At 33.8% G+C, this 15,595-nt stretch overlaps 1 protein-coding gene across 5 annotated transcripts in view; it reads left to right on the forward strand.

Moving 5' to 3' along the window:
- RFX3 (regulatory factor X3) overlaps positions 1 to 15,595 on the forward strand; it is a 329,994-nt gene that overhangs the window by 206,361 nt on the left and 108,038 nt on the right. For all 5 annotated transcript variants that reach the window (XM_021006282.2, XM_021006288.2, XM_078152509.1 and 2 more), the window contains one exon: positions 7,330 to 7,588. In XM_021006282.2, the coding sequence (XP_020861941.1) occupies positions 7,330 to 7,588 (259 nt within the window). The remainder of the gene's footprint in view (positions 1 to 7,329; positions 7,589 to 15,595) is intronic.

Here is a 15,595-nt window from a genome sequence, read left to right on the forward strand (position 1 = left end):
CTTTAAACTCCTTAAATATTTGTGGTGGTACTGTGTCATAACCTTGGAGTCAGGAGGCCCGAGTTCCAAGCTTTGCTTTGTCACTTAGCTGGATGGGATGACTTAAGGCAACTTGCTTAATTTCTGGCTCAGCCTATTCTTTCCTCTATAAAAAAAGAATAGTAGCTAATTTCACTACCTGAAAGGGTTATTACAGAGGTTGAATAAGGCAGCAGCTGCCTCTTAATTGATGATCTCTGCCTCCAAATTAGTCTCCCTGCCTTCACTTTCTCTCTCTTCCAGTCCACCCCATATACCATCGCCAGACTCATCTACCTAAAACATTGTTTTCTTCATGACAATTCTCTGCTTTATAATCTACGATAGATCCTCACTGAGACTCACATGAAATCTGGTTTCTAAATCAGCAAAACGAAAGGCCTAGATTAGATTGTATTTCTCTACTAGACCATAAAGTCCATGAAAGTAGGGATCTTATTTTATTTGATCTCTGTATCATCACTAGCACCTAATACAGTGCTTTTGACATAGTACATAGTAAGTGCTTAATAAATGTTGATTGTATTGAATCAGATATATACTTTGTAAAGTTAGAACTTAGCAGTAACACTTTGTCTTGTTATCTCTCAAATATATATTTGTCACATAATGTATATTATCATTATTCATTCGTTTTCTCACTGTACCAGATGGCTGGCTCTGTAGTGACAGAGACCATGTCTCCTCTAAATTTCATATTTCCTCCAGCAACTAGTATGGTCGTCTAGCCATAGAGGTGGCTAGTGAATAGTTGTTATATTGTTGTTGTTGAGGACAATGACTATGTCCAAATTTATTGAAAAGTCATATCTACCAGAGTGGATTTAAGTCCATGCTTACATTCCTGCCCTCTGTTGTAAGGATTTCTGGACATATGTATGTTTTTAAGTCTTTCTCCGTATGCCATTAGACATTAATCTAGGTGACATAGATTGAAAGCAAATATCTTTGTAAATTATCTATAAATATACAGTGTTCTTTAACTCAAATAGTTTTAGACCCTGTTTTTATGCCACCCATGTACACTATAACTGACAGGAATAGTGTGTTTTCCTCTTCACCAGTGTGTTAAATGTGAGCTCTCATGGTTTTTTCTTTTCTTTCTATTTCCTTTTCTAAGGACTAAGGAATCAAATGGAAAGCTATCGTAGGAATGCCAAGTTACCTCTGAGAATTTATACCTGCTAAAGACAAGAAATTTAAAGTTATGATTCCCACTCCAAATATACACATATATAAAGGCATGAGAGTAATCACCATATTCAGTAATAAAAGTATTACATGTGAGTAAAGGGAGCCAAGTTATGGTTATTGAGGGAATCATAACTGTGAATGTCTGACTTTTTGTGAGTAGAAATAAATTTCAATCAGTAACTACTATATTGAGAAAGGGTTTAGTTACTTTTTTCTTCCCTTGCATTTAATATACATACATTTTTATAGAAGACATAACAGAAGGAGCACATATGTATATCTATCTACAATGGGTAAAAAAAGTGATAGTTCAATAAATGCTTCAGCTTCCCTATTTGAGAAATAAGTATCAAATAATGGGAGTGATTTTTAATCCAAAATGTCAAAATGAGTATCATCCTTATCAAATAAGTGTTCGTATCCTCAATAGTATCAAACACTGGTCCTTAAGCACAATAGGCTCTCAATAAATATTTGTTGATTTGATTATTTTTCTCACACCATATTGCTGTGATTTCAGTTAAGGTAAAAGATTGCAGAAACAATTGTGCCTTTTTCATTTAAATCAGGGTATATTGCTACATCAGTAATCTTAACCAGTATTTATGGCTATTCTTTATATGAATAGTTTATGTAATTTAGGTAATGATGATGATAAAAGAGATTCAGTGGAAGGTTCCTTGTTTCCCTATTTGGTCTATTTCACAAAACAAATATGCGTCTTACTGGCCATTATCCACTATCTGCCTTGGAGCATTTAAGAGAAGGATGGCAGACATACAACAGTCTAAATACAGCTCTTGAGATCCAGATGAATAGGGAATGCTAAAATGCCCGCCCCCCCCCAAAAAAAAACGTACTGTACTTGTGCAACTTGCTGAAAGTCCAAAGTGGTGTGGCTCTTTCTGTGGCTTTTTGTGAAACCCATTCTAGGAACATCCAAATAGGGCCCAAGTTGTTCCACAACATTTGAGGAAGGAGTCCATGGAAATAGTCTACAGCTAGATATTTGAGACACATTGCTTCCTGGACCATGAATTCATATATTACTTATTCATTTGCTTATCCTCTCAACAAATGTTTACTACATGCCTACAAAGTAAAATGTACTTGTTAGTCATTGCAGTAGCTACCAAGTTAAGTAAATCACAGTCATATTTCCTAACTTGTTTGATATTTTGTCCCATTGTCCAAAGAACTGCTTGAAAAGAATCAGTTTTTTCCTCTCTCTATACTTGAAGACAAGAATAACTGAGTTATGCACTTAATCTGAAAGAATCATTCCCGTCTATTATTTGGCAGGTCTTTAGGAGAGCAACTGTGTGTTAAATAGAACCTTCATAGTAGAGATCTTGCATAATCATTCTAGAGAAGTGGTCTTAAAGTAGTCTTAAAAGAGCAGAGTACAGACAGACTATCAACTTCCTAATCTTGGACACTATGTCTCTCAATGCATTCTAAGACAGTATTAGTTTGGAGTTTTTGTTGGTTTTTTGTTGTGTTTTGTCTGTTTATTTGGGAAGGAGAGTGCCACTGTCTGGTTGTGTTGATAAAAGCTTTCTGAGGATCAGCCTAGCTAAATATAGAGAGGCTCATTACTTCCATTACCAAGTAGCCTGGCCACTATAAGATGATTTATTTAGCCATTATAACCTATAAAGCAAAGGAAAATGCAAAATAACCCTTATTCCTTTGCGTCACCTCTCACATCCTACTACTTCTCAGTGATGGTAGCTCAATGGTAGATCACAATTCTTAGATTGTCTATAAATATTAACTTAGCCATTAGTATTCTTAAATGTGAGATCTTTATTAACTTAGCTGTTGGTACTCTTAAATATGAGATCCAGTGATCAATGAGTAGAGAAACCTAATCATATCGATATTGACATTCTCACTGTAGATAATACCAAATAACAAGGAAGTTGTAGCTAAATGGAAAGATGGGTCACAGGTTGTCCGTGGAGAAACATTTAAAGGAGTTGGTAGATTGGTTTTAAGTAGAATTGGGGTGCACTAGACATTGTAAGGAGTACCAGGTAACATTTTAAAAATGAAATTGAACATATCTTAACAGACAGAAAATCACTGTTTACCATCATAGGATTTATTTTTGAATCAGCTAGTTGTCTATGTAAAATCAGACTGTTGACATATGAGATAAAAGAACAAAGTTAATTCCAAATTAGGAGAAATGTGGCATGAAATTAAAAAGACTCCAATATAACCCATTTTAGTAATCTCTTGATGCCTAGAGAAGCAGAAAGTTATAAAGGTGGGGTACCATCAAATTATGGAGGGCCCTGTATGTCAGGCAAAACTTTACTAGATGGTAACAGATGGAACCACTGAATATTTTTGTGGAGGGGATTTTTAAGACCAGGTCTATACACAAACAATATTAATCTGGCAGAAATATGGAAGGATGGATTGGAAAATGGAACAAGTAGGGGTGGGAAGACTAATAAGAGGTTAATGCTATAGGCCAGGTAGGTGGCAAACTAGTTGGTCTTTGTGTGGTGTCCACAAAACTATAGAGAACAAGTGGGATACAAGGGATATTATGGAAGTGGAATTGACAAAGCTAAGTAAATTAGAGGGGAGAGAGGGAAGAGTTGACTATAACTTCAAGCCCTTTGAACATGGAAACTGTGATTAGTAGTTCTCTTGACAGATAGTGATATTATAATGATGCACAAATTTGGATGGAAATAAAAATAAGTCCAATTTTGAATCTATTGTGTATGGAATACTGGTGGTCTTTTCAATTGAAGGTACACTTATGGAGTTCAGAATACAGGCCAAGAGTGGACATAAATATTTGGAAATTTTCTACATAGTAGTAATTGTTGAAATTGTGGGAGTAAATGATATCACTAAAGACAAGAGTGTAGAGAGAGAAGAAAGAGGGACAAGGGCAGATCTGTGGGGAATACCCAGTTTATAGGTTGGGGAAAAGATAAGTGTATAGAAGAGTAACTAGAAAAATCTGAGGATTCCGAGAAGAATTCAAGTCTAAAGCCAAGGAAGGACTGTTTGAATCCAAAAAGAAGATGGAATCAGTAGTGCAACAGTATAAAAAAGTCAAGGGAGATCAAGACTAATAAAAGGTCATTTGATTTGGTGAAGTTAGTAGTTATTTTGAGGTAGACAGGTCTAGGAAAGGATGTTGTTGTTTTAGGAACAGGAATATCCTAACATATCTAAATACGTTAGTAAGCAGATGTATGAGAGACTGGAAATGCATGAGGGAGGAGGGAGGAAGGAATGATTGGGTCTGGAGGGGGTGTGGAAAGGAGTGGCATCAAGGGTATAGTTAGAAGGATTCACCTTAGCAAAGAATAGGAATGCCTCTGTTTTCAGAAGGAAGAAAACAGCCTTAATACTGAGTTCTGAGGAACAGAAGAAAGAAGATGAGGGAGCTCATAAGAAATGGCCTCAATTCTAAATGCATATAATTAAAATTAAGTCAATAAAATATAACAGTGAGTGACTATACTGAGCAAAATCAGGGTCATTTTCACCCACAGTCTATGCTAAAGCATGTTGGGATAAAAAAAGCTCATCTGCTGAATTCATTCTTTGTTCTCAAAGAGGACCAATGACATCATGAGCATGACCTAGAGCATCCTAACATTTACATGGGCTCTCGTAATAGTCATATAGGAGGAAAGTTACACTAAGTATACATGTTCTTTCCTATAAATATAGGGCAGAACAATAAAATGGTTTCTGTTTAATCATGTTAGCTCTTGAAAGGCTTTTCCCCTCAAATAAACCATTGTAACCATCATAGGAGAAACTTAAAATGAGCAAAGCAAAATCTTTGAAATGGTACAGATTTTAGATAGATATTTAGCTGTTCCTTACAGTCAGGTTCAAAAATAGTGAGTAAGTTTTTACTCAATATGCCAGAAACTGAGTCATTCTCTAAAACAACTGTTTTTAAAACATACAATTTGAACATTTCTGCAGAAAATTTTGTGTAAGCAATAACATGTAATAGGAATGAATGTAGTCATCAAGGGCAAGCAGATACAGGATTTCACAATCATCAGTAAATTCTTTCATTCAACAAGCATTTTTTCAAGCACCTACTATGTGTAAAACACTCAGAAATATGGATAAATGGCATACTTCCTTCCTGCTCCCCTTACCTCCCCCAATCCCCACCAAGGAATTTAATATCTAGCTGGCAAGATAAGTATGTAAAAATCTATAATGTATCCAAATGTAAGAAACTGCGAATAAGTATATGAAAAAGATATAGAGTAAGAGTTCAAAACAAGGAAAGATCCCTTCTTGATAGAAATATCCAAGGTGACTTCCTGTTCTAGAGGAAATTGCATTTGAGCTTGGCCTAAAACAAAGGTGTGTGTGGAAGCAGGAAAGTGCATGATGTGGCCCAGGGCAAATGCTGAGTGTTCAGGCAGAGCTTTTTAATGCTATATAACATGCATCCATGTTGACTATATTTACAGGACCGGAGGGGGCCATCTAATCTAACCCATGCCTTTGGCTCTGGATAGAACTATACCTAATGGCTTAATAAGAATCCTATCTTTAAAGCACTTCCTAGTAGAAGACTGTGCCATCTCCCTCTGTTACCCATTCTAATGTTTAAAAGCCTTTTCTGTTTATGTACCTGCTATATGCAACATCCTTGGGAGTGAAATTCAAAATTATTCATTCCTAAATAAAAGTTACTATAAAATTGATCTCCTGGAAATTGTCCTGCCTTACCTAGGGGATGGGGATGATGTATTCAGGAGTCAAACCTCTCCTCACGAACTGATAAGAGTATCTGCATGCTAAGGAGCAATAAGTTAAGGTCCCACAGCCTATAAAAAGTTTTAAAACACACTTTCCTTATCTACTTAGTTTTTACCTGTGTAACTTATTAGAGTAAGAATAATCTCTTTCATAGATAGTTATTCCCCTTAATAGTCTAACCTTTGTTATGCATAGAATGATAGAATTCCAGAACTGGGAAGGGTTTTAGAATGACAGAATTCTAGAACTGGAAAGGGTTTTAGGAATATGTAGGCCAACCTTTTCACATTTACAGATGAGGTAACTGAGGCCCAGAGAAATTGAAATAACTTGTTGAAAGTCCCAATTGAATGAGTAGCCCACCTGGGACTTCAAGCCGATCTTTTGACCCCTTGTCCAATGTTCTTTCTGTTAAATAAATCATGCTTTGATTCTATTTAAGCATGGTTATTAAAGTGCTTTCACGTTATCTTATTAAAACAATTGAATGATCACAATTAAATGGGGCCACTTTCATATTGGTAGGCATAAATTTTAAAGATCCTTGTAAAGTGAACCTTCTTTGGTTTAATGGAAGAAAAATATGTTATCTGAATGCCTTTTTTTAAGTTTCTAGGGAGGGGGTACTGATGAGAAGTATGATATACGCTATACTTTAAGTATTATGTTTTCAATTCATTCTCATCCCTACAGAAGGCAGATGTGCTAAGTGCCTTTTCCCCTCCACTGCTTCCAGGCAAAATAGTAACAGTTTCTGTACAAGCCATCACTTACTTTCCCTTTGGGTGGGAAAAGCAATGCATCTGTAAAGTATACAAATAAAAGGTGTTTTCAGAATTTCAGGCATTATGTTTATTCATTCATTTCCTTTCAATTGAACATCTAATTTTAAACTTTAAATTTCAAACATTAGGCCAAAGGTACTTGGTTTGGATAATTCAGAAAAATACTTCATGAGATACTTCATACCTTTTTTTGTATTTAAAACATACATAATTTCTAAGTGGGAAGGAAGCAAAGTTTTTGTTGTAAATGAAATTTTTTTTGTCATACTAGATGCTGAGGTCTGTGAGAGCAAAGACTGTGCTTTATTTAAACTTTGTATCTTCTCTAGGTGCCTACCACAACGGCAATTTAATAAATGTTTGTAGGAATGCAGAATGAAAAAAATAGGAACACCCTTCATCTAGAGGTCAAGCTAAAGAAAGAGAATGAGATAGAGGGATGTGTAAATGTGTCTATGGCCGTTCTCAATAAAGATAGTGAAGAGCATAGTCAGTAAATGAGAAAGTAAATACCTTATTTTTCTTTCTCTTTCCAAAGCCGAACAACAGCTTATCCTTACACAGAAACCCAGATGTACAGCCAAAACACTGGAGGGAATTACTTTGATACCCAAGGAAGTTCTGCACAGGTGACTACAGTGGTCTCATCTCATAGTATGGTGGGCACTGGAGGGATTCAGATGGGTGTTACAGGAGGACAACTCATTAGCAGCTCTGGAGGAACCTATCTGATTGGCAATTCAATGGAAAATTCTGGCCATTCTGTGACGCACACAACCCGGGCCTCCCCAGCGACGGTAAGTACTTTATTTATTTTTTTTAAGAGTCCTCATAGTCTTTGATGGGTGTTTTCACTTTTTTTATATCTTGCTATGTAGCAAAAAAAAAGTCACAAGGGAAAAATCATGTTAATCAGTATTGATATTATTTTCATTGTTATACTAATATTTAGAAATTATCTTAATCATGATTTTATGAAATAAATAAGGTAATTAATAATTTTTAAGTTCAAGTAACATATAATAAAATTTCATCCAGTTCTACTAAAAACATATCTTTATGTTATGCCTGATTGTTTTTATGACTTTTGGCATATAATATAATCACCAAAGAAACAAGGAACAGAGTAAAAAAATCATTAAATTCAATATTCTCTTTTCTACAATTGACATTTAACTAGGCCTATGCTTTTTTAAAAAAGTTATAAAGCATCAGGCAAAAAATAAATCACCTTTGCCTTAGATAAACGATAACTATAAGATAACATCATTATTTTGGGGTAAAGAAATGAACCCATATGTATGGACTTGAAATGTCATTTCTCAAATTTGGAACCAGTTCAGTGCTACAAAATATTTGCTCAAAATTTGGATTTCAGTAGAATGTGTTTTACTGTTTTATAAAGCAATTTCTAGCCATAACCTCGCAATCAGCCTTCAGTTGGTCTTTCCAGCTTTACAGCAACACAAAGTAGGAGAAAATGTCCAGGGTCAAAAATATTTGGAATTCCATAGCCAGAGTAGAAAAACAGATAATTACCTGAACTGTTGCTTGAATTCTGATCTTTCTCTTACCAGTGTGGACCTGAGTATACTTGTACTATGAAGGAAAAAGGGAAAAGTAGTTTTGAGGAAAATATTAATCTAATAGATTTTTATATTATTAAATGGGATTTATTCAAGATTTTTATTATATACTTTGCATATGTATATATATATATATATATATATATATATATATATATATATATATATACATATATATGAGAACTATATCTGTAAGCAATTTTCTGTTATCAGTTGGGGATTGTGACATTCCATGGGCTGGCATTTTCTTCATTTATTGCATTTTTCAGAATCCATTTTTTGAAGTGCTACATTTTTAATTTGTTGAAGCCTTCACTGTTTTGACTGAAAACTATTTATAATGACTTTTATTTTTGTTTCATTGGAATGGTCTTCAAATATATACATTTTTCTTTCCCAAAATACCTGTTTTTATCTCTAGTCAAATATAGTGCTTGTAAGCTTTTATGTTGATCTGGTTTATAATTTATGCATTAGGAATGAAAGATCATTTTGCTATTAACAAGCTGTGAGGCCTTGTATAAGTCCCTTAACTTTGCTGACCTGAATTTTCTTCTTTTTGAAAGCTGAGAGGCTTAGATTAGATCAGTGTTCTTGGTTCCATGCAATATGAGAGGGTGGGTGTTCTGTGTTCTCCACTCTAAACTTTTACGTATTAAATTTTGTATCTCAAAATGCAGATTAGGTGCAGCAACTCTTCAGTATAAAAATAGGCTTACTTTTTTCTGCTCTAAAATTGCCCCGACCCCTATTTTTTCAGAATCATTCCTGGGCCTGACTCCCAAAATAGCATTTATGGATTCTGTTGTTATATTTTAAGCTTCGAAGTAGTCTCTAGCCAAATTAGTTTGGGAAATGCTAGACGAGATGATATATAAAGTCCCTTCCTTCTATAATTGTCTATAATTCTAATAAAAGATATATACAAAGAAATGATAAGAAGTCCCAAACCTAAAAATTATTACATCTTATGAAAAAGAAGCCCCAGGAAAAGTTGTACAAGAGTCCCTCTTATTTTATTTATGCCAAAAACAGAACAGAAGATGATTTTTAGTGGCACACAAGGGTTGTCACTCCTGAGGCCCTAAGGAAAATTACAAGGGAAGTGAAACTGACTTTCTCATCTGTTTATGGACACCCTTCTCCCTAGCCTGCAGTATCCAGCATCCTCATGTTGCTCTCCAGTTATCCAAGGCCAGTGCATCTTTAGAGACTCTTCAGTGGATCATCGAGGCCTGATGCCTTCTCTCTTGAAATACTTCTAATAGGACTGCCGCTTTGTCCACCCCCCAGCCCTCAGTCCTTCAGCCTTCTAGGAGTTAGGAAATTATGTGACTAAAGCAGTTCCCACTAAGGAATAAAGGATTAATAAACTCAACCAACTTAGAACCATTTGCAGTATAAAAGAATAGATTTTTAACCCAAGTGAAATCCTAATTGGTAAAATGTGTCTGGAAAGTATTTTTGAATATGTGTCTTTTGGTGGCTACTAAAAGTGAAGTCTGAACATTAACACACTCTTCTGAAAGGTTGCCTGGCCACGTGGTGGGATATAGTTAAACTCCACTAAAAATATTAATATGAAAATTTTACTTAGAAGTGGAAATTAAAAGTGATTTTATTTTAGGACTGAGATGTAAGGGCCAGTTTCAAATAAAATGTAAGAATATGCTGTAAAGAATTTATAGCCATTTGTACATGCATATAACAAATTGACTTTTATCACTAATTTGATTGGTTGACAATCATTGAATCAATGAATTGTGTCAACAAAATTTTCTTTTGTATTTTTGGCACTATAAAGAAACAGTCTGAGCTTATTAACATAGATCTGCTCAGTGTCAGTATGCTAAATTTAATTTTGTTATTTTTAATAAAGATATAAATTTTAGCTCTTTATATAAATAATGGAAGGTAGCATGCCCCCTTAAAATAGATAGCACAAATGATTAATACTTTTATTAGAATATTATAAAAATTAATTTAAGTACTAATTACTAATAAGGATGATATTACCATGGAAAATGACTAAACTCAGTATGCAACAACAAATATCCATATTAATTGTAATATACAAGAATTTATATGTATATATTTTTATTTTATGCTGAAGAAAGAAGTACAAAGAGTATCTTGTCAGGTTGTTTTTGCTGTTGTGTGTATGCGTGGGTGTGTGGGTGTGCTTTATAACAAAAAAATTTGGAGGAAGGGAGGAAAAAATAAGTGAAAAGTTGTGTTTCATATAGAACAATCTAAAGGAAATTATTGAACTGAAGCCAACTGGAACAGAATACTAATCTAAAGTATGGATTTGCTAGTATTTTATAGTGTTACCCTGCATTTATTGCCACAACTTATATTTGAACTCAACTGTTTTCCCACTTTACACAAAACATCTTCATTATCTGTTTGATCCTGCAATGAAATTTTAATTCTCAGTTTACATTATCATATCTATTACCATCATAAATATAATGGCATAACAAAGTTTAAGTACCATGAAACCTGCAAGTGGCCATTATTTTTTAAAATGGCATTCTTGACAGCTGACCTTCACCTGTGGGGTTTTCTGATAATAGAACATTTAAAATCTAAAATAATTCAGCCTTTTCTGTAGGTACTATTTCATGAATGTTGGTTCCCAAGAAAAGTTTCATGTATATTTAATTCACTGCAGAATCAAATAAAAATTGTTAAAAAGCTAAAATGTGTAAGTACCCTTGGCAAGTTTATAGGCAAAAGCTATGATTGCCTTTATAAAATCAATTAACTAGATTCAGTTCAATTTCTTTGGCTATCTTTTGTTGTTCAGCTATGCTTAATATGGAAGCAGCTTGGTGGTACAGTGGATAGAGTATTAGCCCTGGAATCAGAATGACCCCTCTGAGTTCAAATGTGACTTCAGACACTTACTAGCTGCATGACCTTGAGCAAGTCACTCAACCCCATTTGCCTCAGTTTCCTCATCTATAAAATGAGCTGGAGAAGGAAATGGCAAACCACTCTAGTAGCTTTGCCAAGAAAACCCCAAATGGGGTCACAGAGAGTTAGACATGACTGAACAATAACAAATGGTTAATATAGCTGAAATAATCAATTAGAATTTGGTCAATTCTAGAATTTATGCCCTGTGTGGACACAACTTATGTTTGCAGAGGCAAAGTGAAACAAAGAGTTGACTAATCTACTGTACATAGTTAAACCTTATAATCCTAGGAGGAAAATCAGAATGCCTTTTTCTCCTGCTTACTAACTAGATTTTTTTTTAATTATCTGGATAATTGCCTTGATTTTTCCATTTCACTTAGCTTGTGTGGATACAGGTACAGTTTTGTTTAAATACAGTGGTAAGGGGTTTCCTAGCATGAAAATCCATTTTATGTAGATGCTATCTTGGAAATATATTTAGCATTGGAAATATTTTTACCTACTCCAGTATTCAGAACATAATCATATTTGTAGTTCTGTGGGAGCATGACAGTCAAGTGAGTTACAACTAATGTTTCTAAATGGCAACTTTTTTTTTACCTTGAAACACATTTCACTTCAGTTTTACAATTTTAAATGCAAAAAAAATCACTTAAATTTTTTTCCTATTTTTTCATAGTCCATCATGCATTTCATCCTTGTATTATGTGCTTTATAAATGCTATATTCTTGAAGTGCCTTGAAGATATTGACTAAGTGTGAACACTATAGTCTGTTCATGTCACCATTTGTTTGGGAGAGCGGGTCAGATCACTAAAAATTGAGTTATTTTTGGCTAATGCAACAGTAGAGAGCAAACTTTAGTTGGAAAGCTCTCCTGGTAATGCTCAAAAATGGTCTCTGTCCTTTTATCCACTGTGTTCTTTTAGGTCATTTGCTGATGAGATAATGAAGACATATAAAGAACCTTGCAAACTTAACAAGGCTCCAACTGTAGAAGTATATGCTATAAACTTCTCATTTGTTTACCATAATGAATGTATCTAAAAGTCATTTAACATGCTTAATTGTTCGCTAGGAAATTTGGGGAAAGTTGCATACCTTTTTTATTGTGCCCTTAGTAGATGTATTTAATTAAATATAATTTAACCTGTAATTTTTTAAAGTATTAAATCTCTTCACACTATTACACATTGATACTAAGACTCCTTTTATTTTTAATATCTTACTAGAACTTAGGCTATGAAGTTAACATTGGCTACAACCATGATTTAGACCCAATTGTACTTGTGACTTTCATTCTGACTTACCATCACAACATACCTTTGTCTTGGTTCATTTGTAAAATCTAAGGGATTTGTTCATCTCTGTTAAGTTTCCTTATGACAAGATAGAGCACACTTTTTTTTAGGATTTTGTAATAAACTTGCTTGAGAATTGAAGATATATTATTTTTGTTACTGGTACTTTTACATTTATTAAAACTTCACTTATTTTACTTGTCTGTACCATATGTAGCTATTTGGTATCATTCAGGTTTATTTATTCCCACAAAATAATATCATTTTATAACATAATATTGTTTCATAAAATTTATTTATAAAAATTGTTTTTATCCTTGGTACAATTTCATTAGATATCTTCTCAAAATTAACTATTAAAGTTATTTTTTGTACTTTTATATGTATCTAAGAGGAATGGGCTTTAACCCTTAATAATAACAATTCTTTAAGGTATCAGAGGGAAAATATACCAGTTATGTTATTGATATCACTGATTTTTGCTCCTATGGCATTGTATTTTTTCATTTATTATTAAAAAAATTGAACTTCATTTAAAATTATTTATTAGAATTATTTTTTCATATGTAGCTCAAGATAACCTCAGTTTGCATAATCCATGGAAATGTAAAGACATTGTAGAATTGCACAAATTGCAGACTTTTCCTCATTTTAACTGATAAGATCTGTAGGTAAAAATTTTATAGTTAAGGTTGTATAAAGTGTTCTACTCCTAGAGTTTTGTATTCTTTAGAATTCTAGGTAAGCTATGAATTAAAGATGGATAGAAAATGACCTTGGCTAATCTTGACCTTCAGTAGAGGAACAGAATGAATCAATTTCTCATAGAATTGATCTGTAAAATTTTAAAACAAAGGAGAAATTTCCACTTAAACTAAAATCACACTTATGAACTCGTAAGTGTTATAACATTAGTGAGATAGCTTGTTCCCACTTCATAGGTCATCTGGATTACAAAGGATAGTAATATCCAGTCAGTTTCCTAATAAAATCATGAAGATTTAACTTTCAGCTTCTATTTTATCTTTTCTCCCACTTTTAAGCCAACTTTTAGGTTCATTTCTTATATTGCATGTGCTATGAATTTTCAAGAGTTACTAATTGCTTTTCCAGCCATAAAGACAAAAATATAATACAAAATGTATTGACTGAAAATGGAAGCTGGCTACTGTCTGCTTAGTTACATAAGAGATAAAACTATTCACCCAACAAATTCTATTTTCTAACTCCTCTCCTGGCCTATGCCTTGTGAGAAAATGGTGCAAAAGAAACCACAGTGCATCTGCCCAATTGTCTGTTCTTAATATAAGCGGAAATTTCTCTCTGCCCCAACTTAGACATTGAAGCATGAGATTTGATTACCACTTTCACAGTATGCATAACAACAGTTGTGGTCATTGCCCATAAAATTATGCAGCTTATTTTAAAATCTAACTATAGTGTGTGATTATAACTGTTGATGGCAGTAGATTTCATAGGCTGTAAGTTTCACATATTAACTATAAATTGTAATATTTTCAACTGTTTGCTTTAAATTTACTTACCTTTACTTTTATTGACTTTTCCTTCTGCCTTATAAGGGGTGACTTACCAATTTTAATCATGCCTTCAAAATCCTTGCCAAGAAATTTTTTTTTCCAAAATGAAGCAATACTTGTCCATACCACTATCCACCCACCCATGGCAGTCCAGAGTATTTCTTAACTCCTTTTCCATGTTTCCATTATAAAAATGTTCCATATGACTTAAATTCTGATCCTAGACTTCAACTAAAATCAGAGCTCCCCATCACTAAATTTGACAAGAGACTCTGTGGAAAGGTACTTCTGTACCTCAAAAGAACCTTGACTTCCTGATTCCCCAAGCATGAATGGTACCTCCAATAATACAGATGTCAATTCCTCCCCACCTGACTTGACTTTTTCACTAGTTGCCATGGTCAATAAAATCATTATCTCATAGCCAGCTTTTCAGTGATGAGCCCCATCTGTGCTTAGCTAAACTGATTCTCAACTAATCATCTCTTACTGGGCCTATCAAATTTGGTAGGACCTAGAGGAACCTGAGCTTCTCTGGCAGTCTTTAAAAACCCAGGATGATGTGTAGGCTATGCTGAAGCAAAGGAGGAGAACATAAGCTAAGGGAGATTTTTAGCACTAAATGCTGTTAATATTTAGCACTGAAGAGTGTTTTAAATATAGTGGTATGTGACATGGAGTGAAAATAAAATTTTTATCTGAGTTTTTTGTGAAGTGTTAGGATTCTTTCCTTATCACTGAATTTTGAGACTTTTTAAGGAGCTAATGAGATCATGCCCCTTAATACTTTTCTTGAAAGGAACGCATTGGGGTATTCAGATGGCACAGTGGATAGAGCACTGGCCCTAGATTCAGGAAGATCTGAGTTCAAATCTGTCCTCCGACACTTGACACTTACTAGCTGTGTGATCCTGGGCAAGTTGCTTCACCCCATTGCCTTGCCAAAAAAAAAAAAGAAAGAAAAAGGAAAAAATGTTCAAGTTTCCATAACAATAGAATACAACGATAGGATGGAAAATTAAAATCCACAGATAATCCAGAAGTCTTTCTTAACATTTATATTTGTTAGTAATGTAGTAAATGACTGGTTTTATTTTCCTTTTTACCTTCTTTCCCCAACTGTGTTCATCTCTTAATGGTTTTAACACAAGATAGCAGTAAGATATGGCTCAAAAACCCACATTTCTCTATAGTAGGAGAATGAAGGAGCACTCTGACTATGCATTTATCTCCCTGAATAAGTAAGAATTATTCTTTTAAATAACAACTAATTTATCTGTCCATTATTTAAGCTTAATAAATTGACATAGATTTATTAAAATTTTAGTGATCTAGTGATTTCATTTTAGTGATATTTTAGATAGAAAAAAGGGAAAAATAGCAATACTCTTTGTATGGCTTTTTATTTCTGTTAAAATGATAAATTCCAAAAGGTGGTGACTGAGTCAGAA

This window comes from Phascolarctos cinereus, unplaced genomic scaffold (genome assembly GCF_003287225.1).
Source record: "Phascolarctos cinereus isolate Bilbo 61053 unplaced genomic scaffold, phaCin_HiC Scaffold_4;HRSCAF=312, whole genome shotgun sequence".
Classification (NCBI taxonomy): domain Eukaryota; kingdom Metazoa; phylum Chordata; class Mammalia; order Diprotodontia; family Phascolarctidae; genus Phascolarctos; species Phascolarctos cinereus.